Raw genomic sequence first — 27,203 nt, forward strand, 5'->3', positions numbered from 1 at the left:
CCGACCAGCAAACCACATTGGTAAGAATATGAAAGCCCCTAAGAAAAGTGTCTCTGTCTGATGTATCTGTGAGATGTGCTTAAGTCAACAGTTCCAAACCTCGGCATCAGGATGGCACAGACAGTGAGTCTGCAAACTTGGTTTGTCATTGGAGTGTCATTGGAATCATTTCCCAAATCTATTTTCCAAATGCTTCCATTAAAATCATGAACACACTTAAACAAGGTCCATCTGAGGAAAACCATGAAGTAACATCAACCTAAAATCTAGGCCACAGCTCTAGATATGATCTTTCTCAGAAATGACAGCCATAATGTCAGGATGGCCTGTTTGCAGCGTGTCCACTGTTTGTTAAAGCAAAGGCAAAAAAATAAAAAAAATACTTTTTGGTTGCCAGGAGACACAGGGCCTGACTGAGGCCTGTTCCTGTGTTTCCTCCTCACAAGGTAGACTTCAGATCCTCATGTTAACTCTCACAGCAAACACCAAAATTGAGGTCTTACAGGCGAGCAGAAATCTTCTACCTTCCTGCCATCCTTCAGACTGACGCCAAAGCCAATCACCTAATGTAGGTTAGACTGACCTAACTCTGACCCAGAACACTGATGGATGAAGGCATGCCAGGTTCTAAAGTGTATTATCTGCATTCTTTAATCAGCTGCACCCTCAATGCTGAGATCTCAAATATCTATATATTCAAAATAGTTATCTAATGTAATGTGGAATATGAAAAGGAAAATATATCCTGCTGGAAATACAAACACTAGATATGATCTGGATTGTTTGTAAATATTATTGACAGAGCGGTTTAAAAGCTTTGAACATTGAACGTCACCTATGGTTGAACAAAGAGCACACTACATGCTTTGTTGGATGGTCCCAGAAAACAGATCAAGCAGTTTAAGTACATTTAGTCACATGATTGTTGAGGCTGGTATAGTTGTAATAGATGCCTGCTACATTGCAAAAAAATGCTCCTGGTAAATATTTTCACATCCTCGGCTCACAGGTAAGCATGAAAGTGAGAAATTCCCTGGATGATCATGAGGTTTGAAAAGGTTGGGGATGTCAATGATCGAAAATGGCCTGTTAAATAGCATGTGTGCAGTAACCTGGCCTTTACTGCTGTTCCTTCCCTTACCATCTTCTTTTTATAAGAGGAATGAGTACAGCTTTCTAGCATTTCCAGAAAAGCTAAGAGGAATTTAAGCTTGAACGAGATGAGTACTATATTACCATCACACTCTGAAGGAGCAGTAGAGCTGAACTGCATTCCTTACTTCTTATAACCACAGAGAAGGCACATCTCTATACACAACAAGGGTGCAAGAGTCACACCCAGAGACAATACTGGGTTATTTCAAAGATGTTATATTTTTCTCTAAAAACATTTCATTGATTACAGAGAAAAATGTTAATTTGTACTTGTTAATTGCCCTTGTTTTCAGAAGTTTCCTTTCACCTTCAATTATTTTGGATATGTGGGTCACATTTGGGGCTCAACTCCAGTAGTGTTAAATGGTGAATGGAATACAAAACTGCCATGGAAATCTATCAAGAAATTACATGAGCCCTGCAATATTAACATTTAACTGTTAAATGTTAATATTATCATTTAAAGGTCATTTTGTGTCAGCTAATGTCAACATGAAGATTTTGACACCATCCACAATTTAAAAATATATCACATGTTCAGAGAATTCTGTAACTTTGTTATCCCATAACCCTAGCTCAAATTTTAATTTACCTTTAGCAGGTTTGTCACAGAAACAAATCACAATTCTTGCTGAAAACTGAAATGTTGGCTTGTTGCTATCAAAATACTTTTCTATTCTACAGCAATCACTTTAGGGTCACCTTTGTGCTTATTCATGATCTAAAACTAATTTTAGAAGTCTTTTATCATGCCCACATCACATATTTATAATCATTTTTCAAAATAAAATAGGATTGCACTCTATTCATCAACCATTCTGATTTAGAAATTCTGTTGCCTATGCATTTTACTGAAAGCCTTTTGCCATCTAATGGGCATTAAATGAACTGCATGGATTAAAAAAGCAATTAAACTTCAATTAAATCCTATCAGGCACATAAATACCTTATTACATATCACAGGAAACATATACAACTATTTTAGAATTATTATGAAACTATATGTTCAGAATGTTACATATTGATAGTAGCATACACAGGTTTAATTATTATATTTAATAATAGTTGGAATTATACACAGAACGTCAAATAATAAAGTCAGCTTGTGGAGTAGGTTCCACAGAAATCAAGATGTTATAGAGTTAATACCAGGATCTGTAGCAGGATCGTTAAAAGAGACACCAGATTAGGCAAAGCGCTACATAGCCAGAGCTCAACAAGGTGCTTTTAATATTCTGTAGTGATTTTGGCCCTTGCTCTCTACATTACCCTGCTGGAAGCATCCATTTGAAAAAGGGAGGCCTGTGGGTAAAAGGGATATATACATGGTCAGCAACGCTTAGGTACACTGCATTCACCTGATGCTCAAGTGAAATAATGGGGCCCGAATGTATGTAACAAAATCATTTCCCACACCATTGCGCTGGTAGCAACCTCTACCACAGGCACAAGGTGAGATATCTCCATAGACTCATGCAGTTTATATTGAAGTGTGACCCTGACATTCAAGCAATGCAGCTAAAAGCATGATGCACGACATGAGCAACTTCTCCAGCTTCCAATCACCCAGTGGAACCTGCTGCGGCCATTCACATTAACGTTCAGAGATGCACAGCACCGGTATTTGAGTATGTGGCCCTATTGATGGCCCCGTTTTGTGAAAGATTAAATGTTTTCAGTCCTGAAGGACATATTTTTGTAGTACTGGAACAATTATCTCCAGCATAATCATAACAACCAGTTAATGGTGCCAAGATCAAATCTTGTCCATTCTAAGCCATCTGTATACTACATATGTCTTTTATTAGTGTTATTAACCACAGTTCCATTTGGGGGACAAAGTCATTCATGTTAAAAAGCCAATACTCCTAAAAATGTTTATGTAGGAGAATGAAAAAGAACAAAAATGTTTCAAAATGTTTATTACTGAAGAAACTGGCTCACCAGAACATGTACAAGAAAGAGAGTAGCATGCATCCATAGATGTTGGCAATAAAAGCAGTTTATTCCAAAGCATCATCTCCTGTGAGAGAAGAACCTCCTCTCTTGTCAGCAATGATGAAAGCATGACCACCATCTACCACAATAAAGCACAATAAACACTGCTAAAATGGTGGCACACAGGGGCTGATGAATGTGTGAATGAACTGATAATACTAAATATATAAAACAAGATAAAGTGCTACAACCTCTTTCATCTATGCCTTGATAAAATCTTACTTTAGCACAAAATGCACAGATGGAAAAGTGTTTTTTTAAAATCCCATATTGGATTGTCAAGACCATTGTTAAAACTAAAACAGATTATATTTACATTAGCTGAAAGATAAAGTAATGCTTCTAAGTGTTAGTGGATAGAAATGATAAAGCAATTACTCGCACTTCTCCAACTCAGACACTACAAAAAGCATGGAAAAAGATAAAAGAGGACAGGCATGAAAAGTAATGTGCATTAGTTGCTGGCAGATTATCTGCCTATCTTAGTAGAAACTCCTCATTAGAATGATTCACCATGAATAAACTATACAATGCTATCAAAAGCACAATTTGCTATGCAACTCTGTTTGCAATGAGGCATAACCACCACGTACCAAAGGCCTTCTATCTGCAACAAGCATTTCCCCACTTAACCGACCGCAATGTCTTAATTTTGTCTGACTTCTGTTACTTTACAAAAATAGATCTGTAGGTGATGATTCGTCACAACACGCTATGAGAGGCATTAAGTCATGCTAATGACAATTATGGTTGAGTCTACGCAGTGTGCAGAGTTTTACTGGTGGTGGGGGGATCTTAGCACCCCTCCATTCAACAGAGCGAAGGATGGGATCAGAAGGCCAAGAAGAGAATCTGCAGTAACTTTAATCAGAAGAGAAGGAAAGGCCTCAGGCTGGCATGTAGGGAGGTGGGGGTTCCTTTGCTGGCATCGTCATGGCCATTTCATAGGTGGGGAGTACATACTGCATGAGAAAAGTTATTAAAATTATTAAGTCTATTAGAATAAACACTTGAAAGTACAACACAAACAGTGAATAAAGATTTCAGAACAAATAACCCAAGTAAAATAAAACCCATCTTGTTTTAGGAACAGGTAAAAACCAAACAATTTATAGTTATACAGTGAATGCCCTTTACTGGTTAGGCATGAGCAGCGCAGATGTTTTCTGATCACAATTTAAACGCCACCTTTCCTCCACTTGCCATTTAAAACCTTTCTAAATAAAGCTTAGTAGTGTTCATAACTCAGTGCTGTAGTACCTTGCTATTAAATCAGATCTTAAGAGATTTCCACATGTACCTCTCTAAATAAAAATGTATTAGTTTATGACCCTCCAACCCAAACCTCCTTTCACACCTTATAACAACAATCCCATACCGACTTTGCTTGGTGAAGCTAGCAATGTGCATTTATTTATACACATATGACATCTGTGGCCATCAAACATATTTCCAAAGGGGAGCAGTGCTGCTCACTGTTGCATTTGAACCCAGACTTGGTCTAAAGTTGTGACCACTTTGATATTTACAGTAACCATATATTACAAGGTTCAGAACATCTTGAACCAACTGCCAAGCAACTCTTCCTGTACTGGCCTTCTGAGAATGATTTCGTAATTGCTGACTGAATATACCTGAGGTGGGGTCTCAAAAGCAGGATAAACAGCAATCTCTGGCATGTTTCTATTGTTGATGTACTTGTAGCAGTTCCACACACAGTTGATCAAGTAAGCCTACAAAAAAGAAGGAAATAGCACCATATAACAATTAATTGCATTTATACCACATGACAATCAAATATAAAACAGCCACCATGCATGCTGGCCTGCAGGAGAGGTTGGGATACCTTCAGGATAATGAGGACAGCAAAGAAGATAAGCACAAAGAGCAGGAGGCAGCTGGAGTCCAGAGAAAGAAGACTGTCTTTGTATGGGAAATCCGGCTGAAAGTAAGAGAGACCATATGAAAAACGCACAATTCTATACTAGCCTGTATGTTAAAAACCTGATTGGTGTTTCTGAAGAGAGACAGCTAAAAATTGTCAGCTCACCAGCTGATCCAAATAGTCCTTGATCCTGGGAAGGTATGTGAGTGAGCTGATCGCCACCAAGCAGCTGAGGGCAAAGTCAAACAGCTGGTAGCAGAAGAACGGGATAAGCCAGCCATCACGGTGCTGGAGTGGAGAACAACAAACATAGCTCAATTGTAAGGCTATGTTTCTGCCTGTACTGTGTGTACATGTTTTGGTGATAAATGCCTCAACTAATTTGCAAGAAATAAGCTTAAATATTACAATTCTGTGACTCCATAATTTCCAACAATCCATTTAGCATCCTCAAGAGATTAAAACATAAATAAAAGCTAAAAAATAAACAGTGAAACATCCATGTTTCCCAGTATTTAAAAGACTACAACTATAGTCAAAGCGAAACTAGTATGGAGAGGTAAAATACCATGGCAGGGTGCTTTACAATAGATCTACTCTAAGTGTAATATATAAAAAGTAAAACAAACGTTGTATGTTCCATTTCTGCCACACAACTGAAGGATATATATTCACTGGAGAACAGGTTTGGCTATGAGAATCTTGCATAACACTTATTGATCTCCATACCAGTGTTTGTTCTATTGTTTATGTTTAAAAAAAAATAAATCAAACCTGCTTTGAATAAAGCTGTCATGCAAAAGTGAAGCATAGCTTAAAATGCCTCACTAGTGTACTCACAACTGTAACAGCATATGGCCTTCATATCAAACTAAAAGCATCCACATTTAAGACTAACGAATGATCACTCAGTGGCATTTTGTGACGGATGGTGCTGCCAGGGCGAATAAAGCACCTTATTTTCTGTTTAGTATCTGATGCCAGACAACAATAATTAAACAAAATGTTCTAATGCAAATAGCCCTTATAAATGTTTAGTAAAAAATAAACAATAAATGACATCCAGCACCATACATAAGCTTATTTAAATTACTGATAATATACTTTCTAGCATCAGCATGTAATAGTATTGCTGCAATGTCTCTTAATGGGGCACCACAGCACTAGTCAGGGTGTTGAATTGAGCTGGTTTACTAACGTAGCCACATTCTTATTAGGTTTCACCAAAAAAAAAAAAAAGTCAGTGATTGTGTATACAGTATTTATTAATTTACATCAACCTCCTGACATTCATTCACTACAAGAGATGATACATATAACCTACAAGTATCAATATAGTCCATTTCTCTTTTTTCATTTGCTATACTTTTCTAATTACAGTTCTCCTTCAACACTGCAGGCGCTGCTGTGCCAAACTGTCTAATAATAAACAACTGTGATCATGAGAGCCAAAAGTCAGACACCAGTGAAGTATTTTGATTTTGTATGTTAAATTATATATATTTTGTATTAGAAATAATTCAGAATATTGGATGAAGGAAAAGTCAACTATCTACATCAACACAGCGGTGAACTGCCACATAGAAACACCAATAACTACTCAATTTAATACAGATGTTTAAACAATGGCACTTTTACGAACTCTGGTCTGTTTTTTATTACTGAAGAACAAAACTAAATACATGTAACATACGTCACATATGCTGAACTCATCCGACGTCAGAAAGATTGTGAAAGATAAAAGGAGAATGCTTAGTTACACATTTTGTTTAAAAAAAAAACAGAACAAGTGCGTAATACAAAACATGTGTTTTGCTCATAGACACTTACAGTAATGGCCCCATACACCATCATGGCACTGATGGTAAGCATCAGTAGGGAGATGGCAAATCCCACACAAGCATTTTCTACAGAGAATGACACAGAACATAAAAAAATTTACCATTCTACCTAGTCTAGTCCAGGTAGGATGAGAATGGCATTAAGCAAAAATACAGCTATTAATGTGGCCTACTTTAGAACAAAGTAAAAAGAAAATAAGTCTCAAGACCTACACCTTTCAGGTCTGTTCTCAATAAATGCTGGCATGAAGAGTATAAGAGCACACAGCAGATGTTGCGTATTATCATCATCACTACCTGACATTCGGTCCGACGCGAAGTAGTGCTCAATAACCTCATACTGTAGATCAACAGTGGGGACATTCTCAGGATGGGTGACTGCCACAGTTAGCAATATTCCCATTAAGAGGTTCACAACCTGAAGAGAAAATGAGCAAATAAAATTGCTAGAGATATAGCGAGTAGTAAGGAGTGACATGGAGTTGTAGGAGAGAACATGCCTTGGTCCTATCCAGCCGGACTTAACATACTGGGGAAGGATTATTATTATTATTATTAAGTTGCCTTTTAGCCAGAATTATATGTGTAGCAGCTAGCCAGCCAACCACTTAGTTTAAGGAAATCCTCTCCGAGATAAATTTGAAGGAATGTCACTCTGATTTTTGCAGTCCTTGACATAGCTAGCCAGCCAGCTATTTGACATATTGTAATCAAACGTTGCAAAAGTGGGTACCGAAACATTATTTCACTAATTAAGAGCTAAAAACATCACAAACGTTTAGTTGCCCACCCAGCAAGTTAGTTTCGGAACTGCTGGTTCTCGTAGTTGGATGCTAGCTAGCTAGCTAACAAGTTTAGGCCTTAGCTAACACTAAGACGAACAGCCACGTATTTATCTAACGCTAGCTAGCTAGGTACAAATACAGAACTTGCAAGCCAGTTAGAGTGAAAAAACTAGCTTTAACTAAAGTTTTTAACCTAGCCTAGCTAACGCTAGTTAGCTACTGTAACTAGTTAAGATAGCTAGCTAGCTGTGTGACCAATACCAAAAACGTGTAAGTAGATTAGCGTTAGCGAGCTAACCTACAGTAACTTTGACTGTCATTCATCTGCTGGGACTTTATTCGAGACTTCATGTTTAGTTCACTATTAACCAGCATTCTATCGCTAGCTATTTAGTTCCGCCTAGACGTCAGCAGGCAGCTAGAAATGGTTTGATGGCTTACAGAGTAAATATAGCAAATCTTACTCTAGCTAATCGTTATAAGGCTTCGAACTCATAGCGGCTGTTTTGAAATGCATTCTTGTCAATAAGGTGTCAGTTGCGTTTTCACAGCGGGAAACAAACCACAACATATGAATAATTAGCTAGATAACTACGTATAATAATAATTGTGGGACCACTTTGGTCAGCATATATTCTACAGCTGGCTGATTTAATGGCTGTCTAGCGCCCGAAGCTAGTTAGCTAATTTAGCTAACGCTAGCGAATCAACGCAACCATTTTAAATAACCGAACTAGCTAGCTGCATAGACAAAAGTACAACCTACCATGTACCAAGTACCAAGAATGATTGTTCCCGTCCTGACATGGCAACATCCACAACATCTTGTTGTGTATAGTCTCTCGCGACTCGGTTTAAAATGCATGTCGTCTCCCAGAGTGTGAAAGAACATCGAAAATCTCCGGATGTTTAGCGAAGGGGTTCCGTTTTCCGAACCTCAGCTGTAAACCTCCGCGCACCAATGCCTCCAACCGCCTTGATGGGGCGTATTCAGAATAAAACGTATTGTGCTTCTACGTCCGCCTGGAGCTGGGAGAAGCGTTCGCACCTTTCCGAAAACCGCCAAAACAAAAGACATGCATTTAGTGGGTAGTTTAAGGCCTACAGTTATAAATAACCAGCAATAAGCGATAAGAAGAGCTTCACGGATTTTTGGAGGAGACAGGGAACCTATTGGCTAGATAAAAATGTGAGTATGGCTATGCAAATTATTAGGCTATTGCACAACAACAGCATTTTCCAATATGACTCATAGAAAAATGTGTCTTAGGTCGTGAATAATCGTGTTCGTAAGTGTTGAGATTCTTGCTTTTAGTTAAAGCAAAATTCATTTACATAAAAAGAATTCATTTACAGAAAAATTGTCAAAAACAAACAAACTAAAAACAAACACTGACTTCAAATTTGTCACAGGGGCAAATATAGCATATACTTATCAAACACAGCAGCAATTCAAAGTGCTTCACATAAGAGTGCTTCACATTGCTACATAGATAAATAAATCTAAGATAAAAGATAAAACTAACACATCAATTAAACAAAACCGAACAAATCTCAAAGAGATCTAAGTAAACTATTAGCTAAAATGAATTTTAAAATAATTTAAAAACAAAATAAATGTGCATTGTAGTGCTGAAAATTAAAAAGTGTTAAATGCTTATTGCAGGCAAAACTCTTATACCACCATAAATCCAAAATTAATTTCTAATTCACAGTACTTTACATGTCTGGTGGGAAACAAACAGAGGGAAACACATTTGTTTGGAAGGGACAATTGTCACCAGCTTTAATTCCTTTAATTATGAATAGGATATTTCCCCCTGGTTTACAAAACAATATTTTCTGTCAGTGGAACAAGATAAGTATATGGTCCTCATCTGTTGTTTATCATAGTCATATTTTAATGTCATTTCAACAGTTACAAGAAAAATTCAGTTTGCCATCTGAACATTTTTATGGATACCTCCAGGTTAGAGACTTTATACATAAGACTATAAAACTCACTGCAAACAAGCTGCAAGTCCCCAAAATGTGATCTCCTCACCATATTCCATATTAATCTCTAAGGGCGTTTTCACACTTCTCCGAAATGAGTCCACACCCATGGCCGATTCTGGGCTCGTTTGAGTGAGGGTCTCATTACTGCTGGTTTGCTTTCACACACTGTAACTTTATCCGAATCGTGAATCGATTGCACAATTCCATACGTCACTTTTCTGTGCGCAGGTTCGCAACATGGTTAGAAGCTTCATCTTTTTTTATTATTATTTTCCGTGTATACAAATACTCAAGGCGGCGAGGAACAGCGCTTATGGGCTGCATGGAATTTCACCGTGCAGGAGTATCTGCTAACAAGGAGCCATTCCCGTTTGAGAACATTTTTATTGCGTTGTACGTGTATAGAGCGCTTTTTCCGGTAAAATACCTACAGTGCCGTGCAACAATTGTAGGTAGCTGGGAAATTTTTTAAAAAGTGTATCTGGATAGTAAGCGTTTATTTACTCAGAAAATACACGAAACTTGAAAAGGGAACACAAGTCGAATCAGTCACGTTACACAAAATGAACTAATCACGCAGCTTCCACACTTGCTGTGGACTGCACTAGAGCGCGCTAGAAGAGAACCCCAAACCACCGATTTCAGAAGGATCGGAGATCGGTACCCTAGACCACTCCCGTGCTCGAAAACTGCTTTCACACTTCACCAAACGTACCGAACTTGGTGGGAAAAAAAAAGCTATAGTGTGAAAACACTATAAATTACTAATAATTTACCAAGCAACTCACAGGCACTGGTGTCAGGTTGGGACAGAAACTTTGATGAACCCGAAAGAGGTGGCAGATATAAGAAATATGGAGAATATCAATCTGCAACAAAACTCTAGAAACGCAGTTTAAAATATTGCATCATCAACACTGCACTACCACAACTACCATTGGCCTGCCCAAAATGCCAAAAAGTAGTTGGTACCGGCCCTGTAATTACTTATTTTTTGAACAGGGTTAAAATAAAGCTTGAAATATGTATTAATCTTAAAATAGTTCTTTATACCAAGTATGGTTCAAGAAAATATTAATCGCAGTTTTTCCATCGACTGGACAATCAACTGGCAATAAGTCACCTACAGCCAACCTTTGGAAGTCATAAAAATTAAATAAAAAAATTCTTCCGTTAGAACATCAAGTTCTAGACTTAAAGCTGAAGAAGAATTCAATAAGAAGTTGTTCAGTAAACCTCTCAGGGCTGCAAATGGATGATTTAAGACAACTTATTGTACTGATTAAAATTAAATTGTTAGTCTTTTTAAACTGGGATATTGGGTCATGATAACTTTGTGGTGATGAAGAGGACAGGCTCATTGGTAGATGTAGAAATACTAATGCATTGTCTGATGTAGATGTTAGTGCTAAAAAAAAAATGCAGTTGATGCTAATTGGGTGGCATTTGTATAGGTGAATTTGACAATTTGCCAACCATAGTTAAGAGTATTTTGCTATTGTTAATGTTATTTTTCATAATGCTGGATAAAGGATTGTTTTACTTGGAATATTATTATATTGTAATCATGCATCATATCTTTGAAGATTTCCTTGTGAATCAGTTGTGTTTTACACCACATGTATTTAGCCTTCTTGCATTCTCTTTTAGATATGAAATACAGTAGCATTTCTCTATGGTGCTTTCTGATGCCATTAAACGATTTTAACTTTAACTGTAGCAACCTCATCCATAACACAAACGATTTTTGAGTTTAAGATATCCACCGGGCCATATCGCACATTGATTCATATATATTCATATATATTAATTCCAGTGCTCAGTTACAACCTATTTTTTTTAGCCATGTCTTGCTGCCACTGGAGAGAAAACAAACTACAACAACACTAGGGAAAGTGTTACTGCCTTTACGTGTACTACACTTAAGCAGACTGTAAAATGCAGCATTATCTTTTAAGCTGTGAACTTTACATAAACAATACCTAAGTTGGAATGCCAAACACAAAGCATTTCATTTCTGGCCGACCTCTTTCAGTTGCTTTTCTCGTTACATTACTATGACTTGCGTCAAGTTTTATATCCAGTTTTACAGATATGATCATTCATCCCAGTCAGGCTGTTTACTGGCCCTTTTCATGCCTTTCATGGCTCGGCTATAAAATAAGAACTACACCGTATTATGGAAGAGGAATCTAGAAAGACTGGCATTTGGTGGCAATCAACTAGGTAGCATCATTTCTGAATATAATTAGCAGTTTTGGTCGTCCCCAGCACTACACTGTTCAGTATTACACTAAAAACTCTAATCAGCTGTAGAAAATTCACAAAGCTCAAAGATTTTTCTCTCTTGCCAGCTATGCTAAACAGTGTTCAGCAATAGCAAAAATACAGTGTTCAGCAAAATGTTATCTGGCTCCAGGTAATGATTATAAAGGGCAGACATCCATTTCCTGATTTTGACAGTCTCTCAATATGAAACTGGAGATCCTGCTGGCCTTTGGTTTTTCCCTCTTTGTGGACAGCAAGCCTTTGTCCAACATAGGTGGGAGGAAATTTAACAAGCTGCTACTAATATCTTTTGACGGTTTCAGATGGAACTACGATCAAGATGTTGATACACCAAATCTGGACAAGCTGGTACAAGAGGGTGTGAAGGCAAAATATATCACGCCACCAATGATCACTATGACATCTCCATCTCATTTTACTACTATTACTGGTAATAAAAATATTTACTTGTACATTCAATGTACTTAGAATTATAACGATCAAAATGACTGGTATATAGAAACAGTTTATAGATTTAAGAAAATACTATTCATAAACAAAGATGAATATTAAAGTATCTACATTAGCTAGTGTTATAAATTCTGATTATGGGTACTAAGGCAAGTTTCTTACCCATGTTACTAAACTCTTGACTTGATAACTGGGTAAAGTACTGTACATCTGTCTCTAAAAAAATGTACAGTACCATTCTTGTTTGTTTTTGGAGGATGAGATGTTCTCTGCTGCAATCCCTGGGATTATCATGTAAAATTTGAAACACATGGTAGTAATAGAAGATTACACAATTAAGGCTTTGATGCGTCAATCTCATCATAACTAAGTGCTCTACAAGTGACTTAAATGCAACATAGCAAGTAGGTGTTTTACTGTAGAGCAAATGTGGAGGTTCCAACCGTTATTAAATTTCTAATTTTAAATTTTTGACCAAGCTGTAGATAAATCTTTTCATATACAAATGTACACGAGCAGTTTGGCTGCTGACAGTAATTCCTTTTTTGACATTTCCATGTTATTCTTAAATGTTGCTTTTATAATTAATTAATAGTGATCCTCCCAACTAAGTGAGGATGTGGTTAGTAACTCTAGGTTTCATTTAAATGCAGTTACTGCTGATGAAGGTGACATTCTGTCACAGAACAATAATCAAAGGAAACAATAACTTTTTTATACCAGCAGATATTTAAAACAAATTTCATATTATTATGTGTGCACTAATTACATTTTCAGAGTTGCAATCTTGGTAAAAAATATGAACAGGCATATGGGTCGGATACCTTAAAGATCTCTGATAAGATTTATTTTTAAATGGAGCTCATAATCTTGTCAACACTTTAAACTGAGTTCATAGTCTCTTTAACACTCTGCTTAAATACACATATATAGCAAGAAAACAATTATCTGCACCATCTTATCTGTCACTCCCTTACTGGGATACCACTGGACTTGAGCTAGACCCTTGACTTGCAGTGCTTTATTCCCTACATATTATGGACTCATTGGAGTTACATTTACAGCATTTATCTGATGCTTTTATCAGCAACTTACAATTATGACTGAGTATGACTGTTCAGGGGCCCAACAGTGGCAACTTGGCAGTGGGGGGCCTGAACCAGCAACCTTCCAATTACAAGTAAAGTACCTTAACCACTGAGCTACCACTGCCCTAGTCTTATATTATGGACTTCACTTTGTGCAGTCAATCTACTTCTATTAAGCACTGCTGAGACAATGTGTTTGCAATTGTGAGTGTGTGGTTTCTTATTATTTTGAACAGCATTCTTTGGTTTATATTTTTAGACTACTGTGCTTTTGGTTTTTGTTTGACTGGATTAAACTAGTCTACCTCTGCGTGATCACCCTTTTAAACATCCCACCTGCAATCTACTGTTATTACAAGAAAATATTTTGTATCCTTTTTGATACAGGAAGGTGGATAGAGGATCATGGCGTAGTCCATAACATGATGTTCAATTCCACAACTCTATTGAAATTATCTCATAAAGCAACATTGAAACGATCCGAGTGGTGGGATAATGGAGCTTTGCCCTTATGGATAACAGCTCAGAATCAGGTGAGCAATAACCAAAGGCCAAATTTGCTGATCAATTATTAACATTAAAGTGTGACACAGTCAATGAATTGTATTAATATATATCAGCAGGGATTTTGGACTTCCTGATAGTACTGAGTTGATTCAAGTATTCCTCTTACTGCTTGCTTTACAGGGCCTAAAGACTGCCTCTTATTTCTATCCTGGTGGCGGAGTGAGTTACGCAGGGCAGTCTGTGAACCGATCCCTGGTAGAGACATTTGGTCACGCTGACGATAACGAAACAGAATGGCGTGAGAAAATTGATACTGTTATGGGATGGTACACCAAAGACGACTTTGACTTTGTCACTCTTTACTATGGGGAACCAGACAACGTGGGCCACCGTGTAGGACCAGAGACCCCTCAGAGAAAGAAGATTATTGAGCAGATTGACCGCACCATAGGGTACCTCACAGAGTCTATACAAAAAAACAATTTAACTGACCACCTTAACGTCATCATCACCTCAGATCATGGCATGACCACCATTAAGAAGAGTCCTGAGGTTGAGGAAATCAAACTCTCCAATTACATAAATTTTAAGAATTTGAGCCACTTTGAACTACTGGACTATGGGGGATTTGGGATGTTAAGGCCCAGAAAAGGTAAAGAGCAGGAGGTTTTTGATGCTCTTAAGCATGCTCATCCAAACTTAACTGTCTACAAGAAAGAAGATATTCCTGAACACTTTCACATCGCAAAGAACAGTAGAATCCAAGATCTTGTTCTTATTGGAGACCTAGGTTTCAATTTGAACTCGGTAAGATATGTACTTAAAACACGTCTTTTGTAAATATCTTTTCAAATGAAAGCTTTTCCCTTAGTACAGAAATGTCAGTGCATTAAAGATCCATCAGTGGCAAACATGTTTTTTTCTGTAGTTTAATCTGTATATAATAGGTTGTTTTTTGTTTGTTTGATTTTTTTTGCAGAGGTACATCTTCTATGTTAACAAAGGAGACCATAGCTTCAGTAACCAGGAAATGGACATGAAAGTTATATTTAGAGCATTTGGACCAGACTTCAAGAAAAACGTCTTAGCTGAGCCATTTGACAGTGTCAGCATCTACCCACTAATGTGCAAGTTGTTGGGTGTAAAACCAGCCCCAAACAATGGCAGCCTCAGCGACACTGAAGTCATGCTGGTCAACGACATTGGTGCTGGTAAGCCCACGGACACTACTGTGCAGCTGTTGTTTGTTGACTGTAAGACACTGGGATGAGCCAGTAGCTATCACACTATAATTGCAGCAAGGTTTCCCCCCCCAAGTTACGTTCAAGGGACTCCTGCTCTAACAAAAATACCTATCCTACATGGTGTGTAAGTATAAACCAGTCAGTCCCAATCTGGGTAGCTGTCAGTTGCACATTTGTGTCTTCCCTTCTCTAAGCGCATGTCAACAGAGATAAATATGAAATACATGTCTCACAATAAATAATCTTACAGTGGCATATAGTAACTATGTGGTCCTGCCTGCGTTACATGGCCTGTCTGTGAATTCTTTTTAATCAACATTATGTCAGCAACTTTGCAACTTGAAAGGCACTTATACATTTCTGTTACAATGTTCAAATATAAACTAAAGTTTTGCCTTTTAGGTTTTTTAGCACCTTCTCACTATTTTTCTGTGAACCTGAATTGGAATGAGAATTAAATTCACTACCATTACTTCTTTACCACAGGCGGAAATGCTGGAAGAATGCAGATGTCCATCAGTCTCTTCGCCACCACAATACTCATCTTAGCAGTCATTTGACTCGCATAGCCAAGGAGTGCATCAGATTCATCATACCAGTGTTTGTGGCAGTTAAAACACAACAGTAAATATTCATCAAGTAAAAAGAATACTGTTAAATGTACAGTTAATACATTTTTGTTTCTCACAAATCCATTTTAAGTAAATTCTGTTAATCTAATGCAAATGCTACTAAAACAACACTTTTGTAAGCCAATAAAATGGTACACATGCAAAGTAACAATTCTAACAACCAGTTGTCCTTATATGCAAGTTATTTTTATATCGATTGCTGTTTTTAATGTCAGCTAAAAGGAATTAAAATCTGGTGTTTAAATTCTGGTTCCTATTTAATCAAACCTGAAGCATGTTTCAAGCTTACACTTGTAAGCAATTTTATTATTATCCTGCAGCTGTAGTTTCTCTCATAAGTGTATAAAAACAGAACACGAAGACATGTTGGCTATACGAGAAAGACACAAATGCTCCAGCTGGTTGTCAAAGTTATGAATGCATAAATCATTCAGCAAATTTGGTTACAGAAATGTTTGATCTTGCCCCCTCAGCCCACTTTTGCAAAAAAAAGTATTTTAGCTATTAAAAACTCTGTATTAAAAAAAAAGTAACAACCACACTGAGAAGTCATCATACTTTTACACCATTTTTACATTCCGTACACAAAATATATCCATCTTGAATTTACCCATAGGCATGTGGAATAAAGGTTAAAATAGTGTATCCTTGAAGTGATAATATAAATGTAAAAAATACAATTACTATGTCCATAATTTCTTACTTTTCTTTAAGCTTTAGCAGTCCTTCCACATTCGGATCATTGCAAAACATTCGCATTAAAAAAAAAGCCCAAATTACTACACAAACGTGGCCGACATTTTCCTCAGGTGAGATACATATATGTAAAGTTATATAAAATGTGACATTCATATATAATAATACCCAAGTTATTACAAAAGTCGCAGTAAAAACATTGGTAAAAGTGAATTACAAACATGGGCACCTTGGATAGGCCATAAAGTCTATGTAATTTACATTCATTTGGGAAGTCTAATGCCTTAGCAGACATTATACATGTGCTTCAGTTGAGGTTATGCTTCTATGACTTTATTCATGTTATACCATTCGTGTCAAATTTGTTGATACAGCACGAATGACACTTGTGATTATATTAAAAAAAACAAAAACAAACAAAACAAACCAACAAAAACCCACATTGCATTCACGTCACCTTTGGTCAACAGTTCTCTGAATAAACCAGTCCTCTACAGGATTGAGAAAAAGCCAGCAAAAATCTGGCCAAATCAGACACCTGGGCCAGGTGGGACCAGTGCAATGAGCGCCTCGGTCTTCTCTCAGCACCAGTCTTCATCCCGCTCGTCCTCAACCTCAGCTGAGCTCTCCTCTGCTCCGCTGCCATCCTCTCGCCCTCCCACCCTCTCCACCTCTGCTGCGTCCTGCCTGGCCTTCGCAGCTGCTTGCTCTTCTTCCTCTCTCTGCCGCTGCGCTGCTGCCTTCTTCTCCTGCTCCGCGTGACTCTTCATGTGGGCGCTGCGGCTCTTCACTTTGTAAAACACTCTGCGGATTACAGGCCAAAAGTCCTGAAGCCACGTTCCTCTACACGCTGGATTACTCATCTTTTAAACAGGAGCTTTGCAATCCATTCAGAGGCCTGTCTTTGTCCACACAAGTTCATGTTTTTCCATACACTATGAGAAAACTACTATCTAGTTTTTCAAGTGCTCTACAGGGCACATCAATGAGACAGGCATGGTATAAGGAGAGAATCATGTCTCAGAAAAGAAATGATCTGTCAGAGATCTGAATCGTAAGCAGTACGAAACATGGCAACAAAGATCTTGTCAAGGTCTGGTGGATCAACTAATACAAGTGAATCAAGTGAAACCAATACAGCCATTGTTAAACTAGCACTAGGTGCTGCTGTTCACCTGCAAACCAAATTCATATATGACCAGTGTATATGATCTTCTCTAGAAGGGTTCTTAAAAGCATAGCATTCTCATATAAGATGTGTCGCAATGGAAAATGTAAGAAGTATCCACACCAGTCATTTTTGACCAGGATGATTCCATTTCTCCACAAAGGATCAGGTCCTGTTTCTTACTGAATGAGGTGTTGATGGCCTCCGCAGAGGTTTTGGCTAGGCTGTACAGACCCTTTACTATGCAAACAGAGACTAAACCGAGTCACTCACCAAACATAAAATCAGTTTTAGTTCATCGAGATATACACAGACACAGGCACACAGGTGACCACGCACACAAACATACAGGCACACACGCGCACCCTTACCTGCTACACTTCTTGCAGGGAAATATACCCTCTGGTTCTCCATGACTCCTGGAAGCAGCTGCAGGCTTAGTTCTCTTCCCTACACTTTCAGGGTGGGGTTTTACAGCCGAGGAAGGTGGAGTCTGGGCTTCCTGTCTCAACACAGTGGCTTCGTTCACAGAGCCAATCTTCGGGTTGTTTAGCACCAGCACTTTCCCCTCCTGTACAAGAGGAGTGACAATTTAAAACCTTTCAGAATTCAATGAAAATTAACTCTGTAGTTTATTGGATGACAAATGGCTTGTCCTCAGCCAGTAACTGAAGACGTCTCTACAAAAGTATTAAAATAATATAGTATTTCTCTGAAAGTCATATTTTTAGAAACCAGCAATCACAAAGGAGCAAGCAGCAGCCAGTCAGTTCATATACTTACATTCTCACTGGCCTGGAGTGTTTGGGTCACAGATTTGAGGTGAATGGCACTGGTGTCCAGTTCTCTCTTCCGTTTGCCCTCCTCTGCTTCTCCAGCCTCCTCTTGTTTCAGTGTGATCTTCATATGGATGAAAGAGAGAACCGTTACTCGACAACAAACGTAAACCAGCGAACCATCAGATCTATGGATGAGGATAAATGGCATACCTCAGCGCTCCTCTCTTCTAGTTCTTTGTGACCAAATATGAGGGACCCATTCCGACCGACCTTCACCTGTTTCTTATAGGTGTAGTAGAACTCAACACACTGCGCCACTGTTTTACTCCGTACCTACCCATGTGTTAAAAAAACAAAACAAAACAAAACAAAACAACAACAAACAGCAACAAATGAATGCATGGAACTGAACAACTTGTAATACATACTTCAGCAGAAGAGCCAGGATAGGAACGTAAACAGGAAAAGGAACTCCTCCTAGACAGGCTAGTCCTTAAAAAGAAAGTCAGTGAAGGGACAGTGCATCCTAAAAAAAGTAATTCTTATACCAGTTTCTGAACCAGGAAGAAATCCTTCCGGTAAGCAGAGATCCCTTTGTTGAAGTAGCACTTTTCTTCTGCTGTCCAATAGTCTGACCCTGAAGGAACAGAACACAAAATGTTCTTTTCCTTTGCCATTTGTAAGGTGTTCTTGGTTTGATTTCTACACTTAAATGTTTTTTTTAGAGAACATGTTCCTATGCATACACTGATCCTGGCCAAAACGCCATTTATAAAACCATATATATCCATATTCTTAAAACTGTTTCTTTGTTAGCTATATACCATCCTGCCTCAGCATCAAATAATCCCCAATAAAATTTGTTATTTAAGCAGAGATTAACCAAGTCTCTGAAAACATGCTTTTAACAGCATTTTTGATATTAACATCATGGCATTATGTTTCTAACGCAACATTAAATGTCATGTATGGTTGTGCTCATTACATTCTGTAGTGTGACAGAAATGGTGCAGTGCCTTGGTTCTAGACTGCACAAACCATATAGCAGAACTACCACTCGACCTTCCCTCCTGTAGCCTGAGCAGGTGCCGTGGTCTAATAGTCTGAAACTTTTTCAACAATCTTCATAACACAACACAACACAACACAACACATCTTCGTAATGACAATATTTCAGCTTTTTTACTTAATCATGAGGCTTGGTATGTCTGATGGGATAAATGAGGTTGAGCCTTTCATTAAAAACAGTTAATCACACAGTGAGTGATTATGTATATATTAACAGTTCAGTGATTGACACTGACATTCTATTCCCTCATCGCATGTATTTACACGATCTGCTCTTACTCCTAATCATAATTTTTTTTCCCCATCAGTGTTGTAGATGTGACAGATTCCATACTTGAGGGACTGACACAGGCCTGAATGGAGTGAATTCAGGAAGAGGAGAATAAATGTTACCATGCCGATACCCTGGATACCACCCCTGCTCTTCCCCACCAAAACAACATCAGCTCTCCTGCCTGCATAATGGTAGTGAGCGAGATGGTGACTCCTGGAGAAGACAGGGTCCTTCATCATCAGCTGTTCCAGGGTTTTCTAGAGGAGTACACATGTTTAACTCCCATACAGATAATCACTGAATATGATGTGCCAGTTTTTTGCTTTTTTTAAAAAAACTTTGTCTGATTCTAAAATAATACAGTCGAGTCACCGCTATAGTACAGAAGCTCACACAGAACTTCATAGGTAGTCATCATAGATCATAGAACAGAATAAAATATAGCTAGTCCTCTCAGCTTACCATGACATCACCATCGTTCTGGTGCAGACAGTGGTACATGAGCTCCACATTAGTTCCTCCACCACACAGCACACTGGAGCAGGCAAGGTTCATCAGATTGTCAACTAGAGCACAACAAATAAAGTCAGCAGGGGAGTGAAGGGAGGAAAAAAAACGCATCAGTCAGAAAGTGGGAGATGGAGTCTCGAGGAAAATAAGCTTTAATAGCTCTGGGAGCTGCTCTCCTCACCCATGGGGAGTTACCTTTCTCCTCCAAGGAGGAAGTAGGTTTATGCTCTGGCAAAGGAAGCCAAACCAGTGTAGCTTTGTGGTCATCCTGCTGGACCAAGCATGGGTCCTGGAGATCAGGTATCGCTGCCTGGTACTGTGAACCGATGTTTATGCGTCTGTGTGTGTGTGTGTGTGTGTGAGTGAGAGAGAGAGAATGAAATGCTAAGAACACATCCAGTGACACAAAGCTTGAAAATGTAAGGACAGACGTTTAAGATGTTTTTTTTTCCTTAGTAGTGACTATTGCTGAAATTAATTGAGAATATAAGATTCTTTTAATATTAGACATTTAATCATTATTTTTATAAGCATGCACTAAATGTACTCACGGCTCAAGACTGACTGGAGTGGCCTCTCCCATCACAGGAAGTACCGGAGGAGTCATGTCAGAGCTACCTATAAAATTGTCAACAACAATAGCTGAAAGACACAGCCAACATGTTGTGTAATTCAGTGTTGCAAGGATAACTCATTCAAATATATGCTGCATATGAATTCCAAATATATGTGATTGCTATCAAATAAATGCTAAGTGAATGTATTGCTTACTAGACTGCAGGAGGCTCCTGGAAGCGGTCTTGGGCGTCGATGAGGGAGGCAGGCACTGGCTGCCTGCCGCAATGGAGGACAGAAAGGCGGAGAAGTAAAGGCCTGAGCCCTCCCGCACAGGCGAGAGGATGGGTGGAGGTGTGTAGGGGGGCAGGGTCAGCGGGTGGTCTGGCAGGCGCACAGGGGAACGCAGGTGGCTCTGGTAAGGCGTGATGCTAGAGTAGACAGATGGGACGATGAAGGTGCAGGACTTGGGTGGAGGGATGACCAGGGGCTCAGGCCGGGGCCGACGTTTAATCTTGTCTGAGGAGCTCCCATCTTCTTTCTCTTCATTCTGCAGGTGGATGTAGAAAGAGATACGCAGGCATTTTGGTACTGTCCGTGTGTCTCCTGTGTTACTTTCCAACCTGAATTATTTGATATACAAGTCAAAATATGCTCTGCGAAACAACATAGTAACACAGCTGCCCTGAAGCCCACTTGCCTGACATACCTGGTTAAAGGTGTCCGATACGGAGTTCCTTAATGATCGGCGGCGTGCGACGATGACGGAAGGCTTGCGCTCAGGCTGGGCCTCTTGCTGGGCAGCGTCTGGAGGAGGCCTCTGCTCAGGCCCCCATTGGGGCCCTTGCTCCATCTGGGCATGGCCCCTCCGAACAGGCACAGAGACAGGAATCACCAGTGGGGCCATACCGGCCTGCCTGCCTGAGGTGCCTTCTTCACGCTGCAGTGGGCAGGACGAAGAAGGAAGGAAGGAAAATAGGATAAACAGAATTATGGGGATAAAAGATGGAGAAACAACAAAAGAAAACAAATGCATCTTTTTTGGTTAAACATCTTTCATTCGGTCTAAAAGAAATTATTTAGAAGCCTGCTTATCCAATTACACAACATCTAAGATAGAAACCTCACCTTAATTTGACCTGCCAGATTAAATGAAAAATACTGAGAATTTGTTGCATCAGTAAACCCTTTAAATTATTTAGTTATAGTTTGTTTCACAGTAAGACATTCAAGTGTGTGATCAAATTAATCTACAATGCAATGAGAAATCTAATTAACATGCTTTTAACCACAACAAGCACAGCATCAGTAAAACCTGATGAAATGTTCTGCGATGGTTATCTGAACTTGGGACAGTTTCAACATGTAACTGGATGAAGCAGGATTGGCTGCATGTCAGGAAACAGACAGTAAGCCCCGCCTCATTATGTTTCTCTGCCCATTTGATTCGATAGGACAAAAAGACTAACATGCATGCCTCCATTTCCCATATGTTACTGCAGTACCAATTTTTTGGAGGTATTAAGTTTGTGCTGAGCCAATTGTAATCACACAGAGTTCAACATTTTGCCTTTATATAACTGTACTACACTTTTTTGGCAATAATTTTAGAACAGATGGGTATAAGCCAGAACTGTGGATTCTGACGAGACAAAAATTAAAAAGGAGTGCTTGTGAAAACAGCTTGCACATGATATTTGCTAACAGGCGAGCCCCTCCCTAACACTCCCGAACGTGTCTTAAGCATGTGTGGAATGTGTAGGTGTGCAGACATGAAGCTACTCTCCGTTAGCTTGCAGAGCAGGACCCACCACTCAGACCGCCTTTCCTCATGGAACAGGGGAAAGCTGCCATTAGACACCATTAGCGATTCCACAAATTGCACTGCACACGAGGATCAGTATGAAGCATGACCAAAACTTTTAAATATTTCAACATGCTGCCAAGAGTCCCCAATCTTAGGCGACATATTCATTAACCTGTTTACATGATCAGTTTAAGGGAACCACAAAAGACAGCTTTACTTTGTCCTAGCATGAAGAGTGGTTTGATATTGTGAGGCAGTTCCTCAACTTAATGAGAAGGAAAATATTTCAAGAAAGGGCTAGGAGATGCCATATTTTAAATCAAATCCAATCTCCAAAGCCTTCCATCCCATATGACACACACTGATGATTTGAGCCACCAAAGCAAGGTTAGCCATTCAGATACGCCAATGAAATTCACACTACTGCACAAGCTGACCACCCTTTAGTCTTTATATATAAAAATATGCCAGGAAGACTGCTACAATTAACAATGGATTTTAGTCAAACATTCTTACCTTTGCAGGCAAAAACTCCATCTCTGAAGCCTTCTGAGCAAGAGTCTCAAGGTTGATTTCTTTGGAAGCCCTCCTCCTCCTTTGTGTGCTTTGGATGACACTTCCTGAGGGTTCATGAACGACACCCATGCCTCCATTATGAGCAGGCTCTTTAGGTGGCTGGCTGCTCTGAGGAGAGACTCCATCTTTCGAGAGGCGTCGGGAGCGGCGAGGGAGGGCCCCTGGTTTGCCTTGGGTTTCCTGAGCTTTACCGGGAGCAGGATCCTGGTTCTTTGGTGACTGGGGACTTTGATCATGCACTTGGGGCTGTATGGCCATGGGCTGGCTCTGGTCAGACAGCTTACCAGAATTAGATTTCAACTGTTTGTCGTCTGGTTGCTGTGGTCTTGGAAGCCGCTGGTCTTGCTGATGCGCTTGTGCGGTGAACAGTTCTGGCTGCTGCAGGCTTTGAAGCTGCTGCTGGAGGTTCTGCTGCTGGTGCATCTGCTGCAGATGTTTCTGCTGACTGTGGTACTGCTGTTGCATGTGGTGCAGTCGCTGCTGCTGCTGCTGCTGCTGTTGCTGCTGCTGCTGTTGCTGCTGCTGCTGTTGCTGCTGCTGCAGCTGGTGCATTTGCTGCAGCTGGTGCATTTGCTGCAGCTGGTGCTGCTGCAACTGCTGGTGCTGCTGCAACTGCATGAGCTGCTGCTGGGTTTTGGGTTGCTCACTGTAGCCCAGATTCTGAGATGCGCTGCTACTGTGGAAGCCCTGAAAGAAGCCTGAGGCCTGGGTCTGCTTGGTGGGCCCGAATGCCAATGGGAAAGGCTGCAAGGTGGAGTCGGCCATGGCATGACGCAGGGAGTGGGGCTGGTACTGAGGTTCACTTGACTTCAGGCCCTGCTGGAGTGCCTGGAACTGGGCCTGGTGCATGGCTGCCATAGTGTGATGCTCCCACTCCATTCCTGATGGCAGAGCCTGTGAGGACTCCGAGTAGGGTACAGAGGAGCCCGCAGACATTTTGTCTTGCTGCAAGGCATCCATGTCATGATTGGTCTTTTGCAAAGCTTGATGACCCCGTGAGTCATCAATTCCACTCAGTGAAGGGCCAAAGTTCTGTGGCAGTTTGGCTGGGTTTGGAATACCCTGAAACCAACTGGAGGTATGAGCCGGATCTTGGTGCACCCACTTCACTGGAGCAGACTGTTGAAAATGACCCCATACTTGATATCCTTTCTCAGGCTTAAACACAGTTGAGCTCTGGAGATCAAGGTTTGGGTCCACCCTTCCACCAGCACTGCTGTGGGTTTGTTCCAAGGATGGAGCACCAACATTGTAGCAGATTTCCCCTGAATGCTGGGCTGGTTCCTCAATGGCTTCAACGTTCTGCTTGACAAGATTACTAATGTTTCCTCTCTGATGAGGAGAGAGGCTCATGGTAAAACTGTAACAACTATGAAGGGAGTTCAGAATTGACTGCCAGAACAGACCATCCAAGAAGAAATTGCTCTGTAAGCCTGACCGCCTCGGTCAGAAAGATGTGTCTCAGTGAGCAGACATCATATGGAAGAGGGAAGAGAACACAAATTGCACTTCCCCCTGTGCTCCTCTCCCCTGAACAAGTTGTTCTATAAACAACTAAACACTCTGTCATTCCTCAGGCAAAAATCCTGAAAAAGAGTGACCTACAATAAGCATAGAGAAAATACTGAGTTTGGACAGCTGCTTTCAAGTATTGCTTACGGTGTATATATTGGATTTTTTTTTTATGAGTGCTTCCTTAGTGCATTGTGCCATCTACAAATTGTCAACGTTGAGCTAAAACCATTTCTCTAGGCTAGAAGCAGAAAAGTCTAACTGAAGCAAAGGATATAACACGGCCTCTTTCTGAAGGAGAACCTCACAGGAGCAGTAAATCTGAAATCAAGTGTTTGATAAATACAAACATTTCCCCAAGGACTAAATATTCTGGTAAAAATCATGGTAACTCAGCCATGTGCAAGTCTGAACCATTACTATTTCAAAAGAACTGTTCTAAAAATGTAATAATAAGCACATTTTAGAGTTCTGAGAATGAGCTGATTCGTCATTCCTTTGGGAGGCTCACTGTCTAGGAGGAAACTTTATTTGCACTCAAGCACGGCGCAGCACACAGCAAACTGTAGGGGCGTGAACGGTGCAGTACAAGACAACAAGAATTACAGGAAGTGGGGAGGGAAGGGGGAGAATGAATGTGGGAGAGAGAAGTAGCAAGAACTTTTCCTTACCATTACTGACCCCTCCCTTTTCGGGCTCTTTAGAGATCACGATGGAAACAGTGTCACAACAGAATCTTCGCAGAGTTAAGCACAGATCATACAATTCACTATGGAAACGCAGCTGTGGTCTCTATTGCTTGGGCCTATATGCGTACTCGCACTTGAAAGGAATGCGTTCTATAGCAAGTTACACTGACTCACTATTGGCAATGCAAACACACGCACGGAATAAAGCCAAACTGTCTCCCAGTTTACGCGACTGCTCGAATAAAACGTACTTACTCTTACTCTTTTTATGGCAGTAGCGTCTTGGCCTCTTCCTTATGCTTTCAAGTTCGGATGACGGGCGAGTTCCGCAGAAACGGTCGCAACCCTGGGCAAAGTCGATTGCGTGCATGTACACTGTTCGCAGACGGCCACAGTCAAGGCAGAATCGAGCGTCTTCTAGGAAGTCGTAAGCTTCACGACGTCGATAGGTTAAGTTCCGAAACACGCAAGCGTAAAATAAAGTTACAGGCATTAACGCATTCCACTGCATCGAGGGACATTTTGCATGAACTCTTGCGGAATTGGCGTCGTCGCTCCACGCACTTAAAAAACTGACGACTGAAACCTAAAAATACTTTTCATGTAAACTCAGACTAACATTTGCACGCCTTCCGTGAAATTTAAGCGTCGGATTTCACAGGTTTCCGAGCGCTTACGCAGAACGATCGACCTATTCTCACGTTATTTATCAACAAAAAAGCGCGTATAAGCCCCAACCAATCAGCGCGTTTGCGATTTAAGGAAGGGTGATGAACGATGAAAGTAAACCGTGATTGGACCCAGAACTGTTTTCAACTAGCAAACTGTCAAAGTCAGTGTACTCTGTATCTTAAAAAGTGCTTCATTAATTAATGTTGTCAAAGAATATATCTAAATCTAAAACGACAGCTTTAATTATAAAGGCATGTAAATGTTATTACATTTCCTGGACACGTTGAGAGTAAAGCAATTTGCGATTCAAAAATCTTTTTCTAGAAAACGTTTTTTTTTTTTCAGATTTTTTAAAATATCAGGATTATTCTAGACCTTTAGTAGCCCCAAAAGTCTGATCTTTGCGAACGTGCTTTCTGGATTAACTTTTTGAAACAAATCTCAACAAACAAGAATAGTACAGTCATACATTAAATTATACTTTAAGGTATAAGGCCAAATATATTACAAGCACGTTAATTAGTGTTCTTATACTTGTATAAAATTTTAGATATTCTACTTTGTCTATATGCTGACTGTTTCATATAGGTCATACCCTTCCAAACATTCCGTCCAGAATGGGTTTTGACCTTTGTTTTCTCTGAGTGTCACGTGGTTACTTTAAATTGATATATATTGCTAGGTAAATTGAGCAATAAGTGGCAACCAAACTATGTAAATTCTTAAGTATCTTAAAATTATGTTTATACTGATGTTCTATATGGATATTTGGAATCAGAATTGTCTGTAGGGAAAAAACACCATAGAAGATGTAAATTAACTAAAATCTAGCCAGTTCCAAATGATTCCTATTATACACATCCTTAGTGTGTTAGCTCCCCAAACTCTGAGTTTTCCGAAAAGTAAAACTTTTTACATTTTAGTTCGTTAATTAATTGTCACATATATAACCGAGACTGACAAAACAGTAATACGCTTAAATTGTGGTATTATAGTTAGCCATCTTAAAGCAGATGTAAGCAATT

The 27,203-nt window shown here is 39.6% G+C and overlaps 3 protein-coding genes across 8 annotated transcripts; 1 reads left to right on the top strand and 2 right to left on the bottom strand.

Annotated features, from left to right (window-relative positions):
• Window positions 1-3,060: 3,060 nt before the first annotated feature.
• On the bottom strand, window positions 3,061-8,658 carry laptm4a (lysosomal protein transmembrane 4 alpha). Its single transcript, XM_026999614.2, has 7 exons — window positions 8,431-8,658; window positions 7,177-7,297; window positions 6,869-6,945; window positions 5,204-5,326; window positions 5,000-5,095; window positions 4,788-4,886; window positions 3,061-4,115 (listed from the first exon to the last, which is right to left on the bottom strand). Exons 1-7 carry the CDS (start codon window positions 8,554-8,556, stop codon window positions 4,041-4,043), a joined length of 717 nt encoding a protein of 238 aa, XP_026855415.1. The 5' UTR covers window positions 8,557-8,658; the 3' UTR covers window positions 3,061-4,040.
• A 105-nt stretch (window positions 8,659-8,763) lies between these two features.
• zgc:153896 (uncharacterized protein LOC569930 homolog) lies at window positions 8,764-16,634 on the top strand. 2 transcript variants are annotated; one of them, XM_026999606.2, is made up of 6 exons: window positions 8,764-8,853; window positions 12,254-12,381; window positions 13,877-14,022; window positions 14,177-14,803; window positions 14,976-15,207; window positions 15,727-16,634. In XM_026999606.2, exons 2-6 carry the CDS (start codon window positions 12,339-12,341, stop codon window positions 15,798-15,800), a joined length of 1,122 nt encoding a protein of 373 aa, XP_026855407.2. In that variant the 5' UTR covers window positions 8,764-8,853; window positions 12,254-12,338; the 3' UTR covers window positions 15,801-16,634. The 2 variants fall into 2 exon arrangements, with proteins under 2 accessions (XP_026855407.2, XP_026855397.2); XM_026999596.2 differs by lacking the exon at window positions 8,764-8,853 and having other exon boundaries at window positions 12,135-12,381.
• Window positions 16,150-26,238, bottom strand: mideasa (mitotic deacetylase associated SANT domain protein a). Of its 5 annotated transcripts, none has more exons than XM_026999577.2 (13): window positions 25,768-26,238; window positions 23,246-24,891; window positions 21,632-21,862; window positions 21,139-21,472; window positions 20,919-20,985; window positions 20,563-20,705; window positions 20,320-20,423; window positions 20,039-20,114; window positions 19,064-19,152; window positions 18,726-18,848; window positions 18,520-18,636; window positions 18,108-18,307; window positions 16,150-17,372 (listed from the first exon to the last, which is right to left on the bottom strand). In XM_026999577.2, exons 2-13 carry the CDS (start codon window positions 24,656-24,658, stop codon window positions 17,150-17,152), a joined length of 3,120 nt encoding a protein of 1,039 aa, XP_026855378.2. In that variant the 5' UTR covers window positions 24,659-24,891; window positions 25,768-26,238; the 3' UTR covers window positions 16,150-17,149. The 5 variants fall into 5 exon arrangements, with proteins under 5 accessions (XP_026855378.2, XP_026855352.2, XP_026855369.2 ...); XM_026999551.2 differs by having other exon boundaries at window positions 25,762-26,238; XM_026999568.2 differs by having other exon boundaries at window positions 23,246-24,906; window positions 25,762-26,238.
• Window positions 26,239-27,203: the final 965 nt, after the last annotated feature.

Source organism: Electrophorus electricus, chromosome 3, assembly GCF_013358815.1.
Source record: "Electrophorus electricus isolate fEleEle1 chromosome 3, fEleEle1.pri, whole genome shotgun sequence".
NCBI lineage: Eukaryota > Metazoa > Chordata > Actinopteri > Gymnotiformes > Gymnotidae > Electrophorus > Electrophorus electricus.

Bases quoted from the DNA above. Each gene is read 5' to 3' on its own strand.
- zgc:153896 (XM_026999596.2), top strand. From the start codon at position 12,135: ATGAAACTGGAGATCCTGCTGGCCTTTGGTTTTTCCCTCTTTGTGGAC. The intron at 12,382-13,876 runs GTAATAAAAATA...TTTTTGATACAG, and splicing joins TCATTTTACTACTATTACTG to GAAGGTGGATAGAGGATCAT. The intron at 14,023-14,176 runs GTGAGCAATAAC...CTTGCTTTACAG, and splicing joins GGATAACAGCTCAGAATCAG to GGCCTAAAGACTGCCTCTTA.
- mideasa (XM_026999577.2), bottom strand. From the start codon at position 24,658: ATGAGCCTCTCTCCTCATCAGAGAGGAAACATTAGTAATCTTGTCAAG. The intron at 21,863-23,245 runs GTAAGAATGTTT...TGCCCACTGCAG, and splicing joins TGGAGTTTTTGCCTGCAAAG to CGTGAAGAAGGCACCTCAGG. The intron at 18,849-19,063 runs GTATAAGAATTA...ACACATGGGTAG, and splicing joins TCTTCCTGGTTCAGAAACTG to GTACGGAGTAAAACAGTGGC.
- laptm4a (XM_026999614.2), bottom strand. From the start codon at position 8,556: ATGTTCTTTCACACTCTGGGAGACGACATGCATTTTAAACCGAGTCGC. The intron at 5,096-5,203 runs GTGAGCTGACAA...TCTTACTTTCAG, and splicing joins AGGACTATTTGGATCAGCTG to CCGGATTTCCCATACAAAGA. The intron at 4,887-4,999 runs GTATCCCAACCT...TCTTTTTTGTAG, and splicing joins CTGTCCTCATTATCCTGAAG to GCTTACTTGATCAACTGTGT.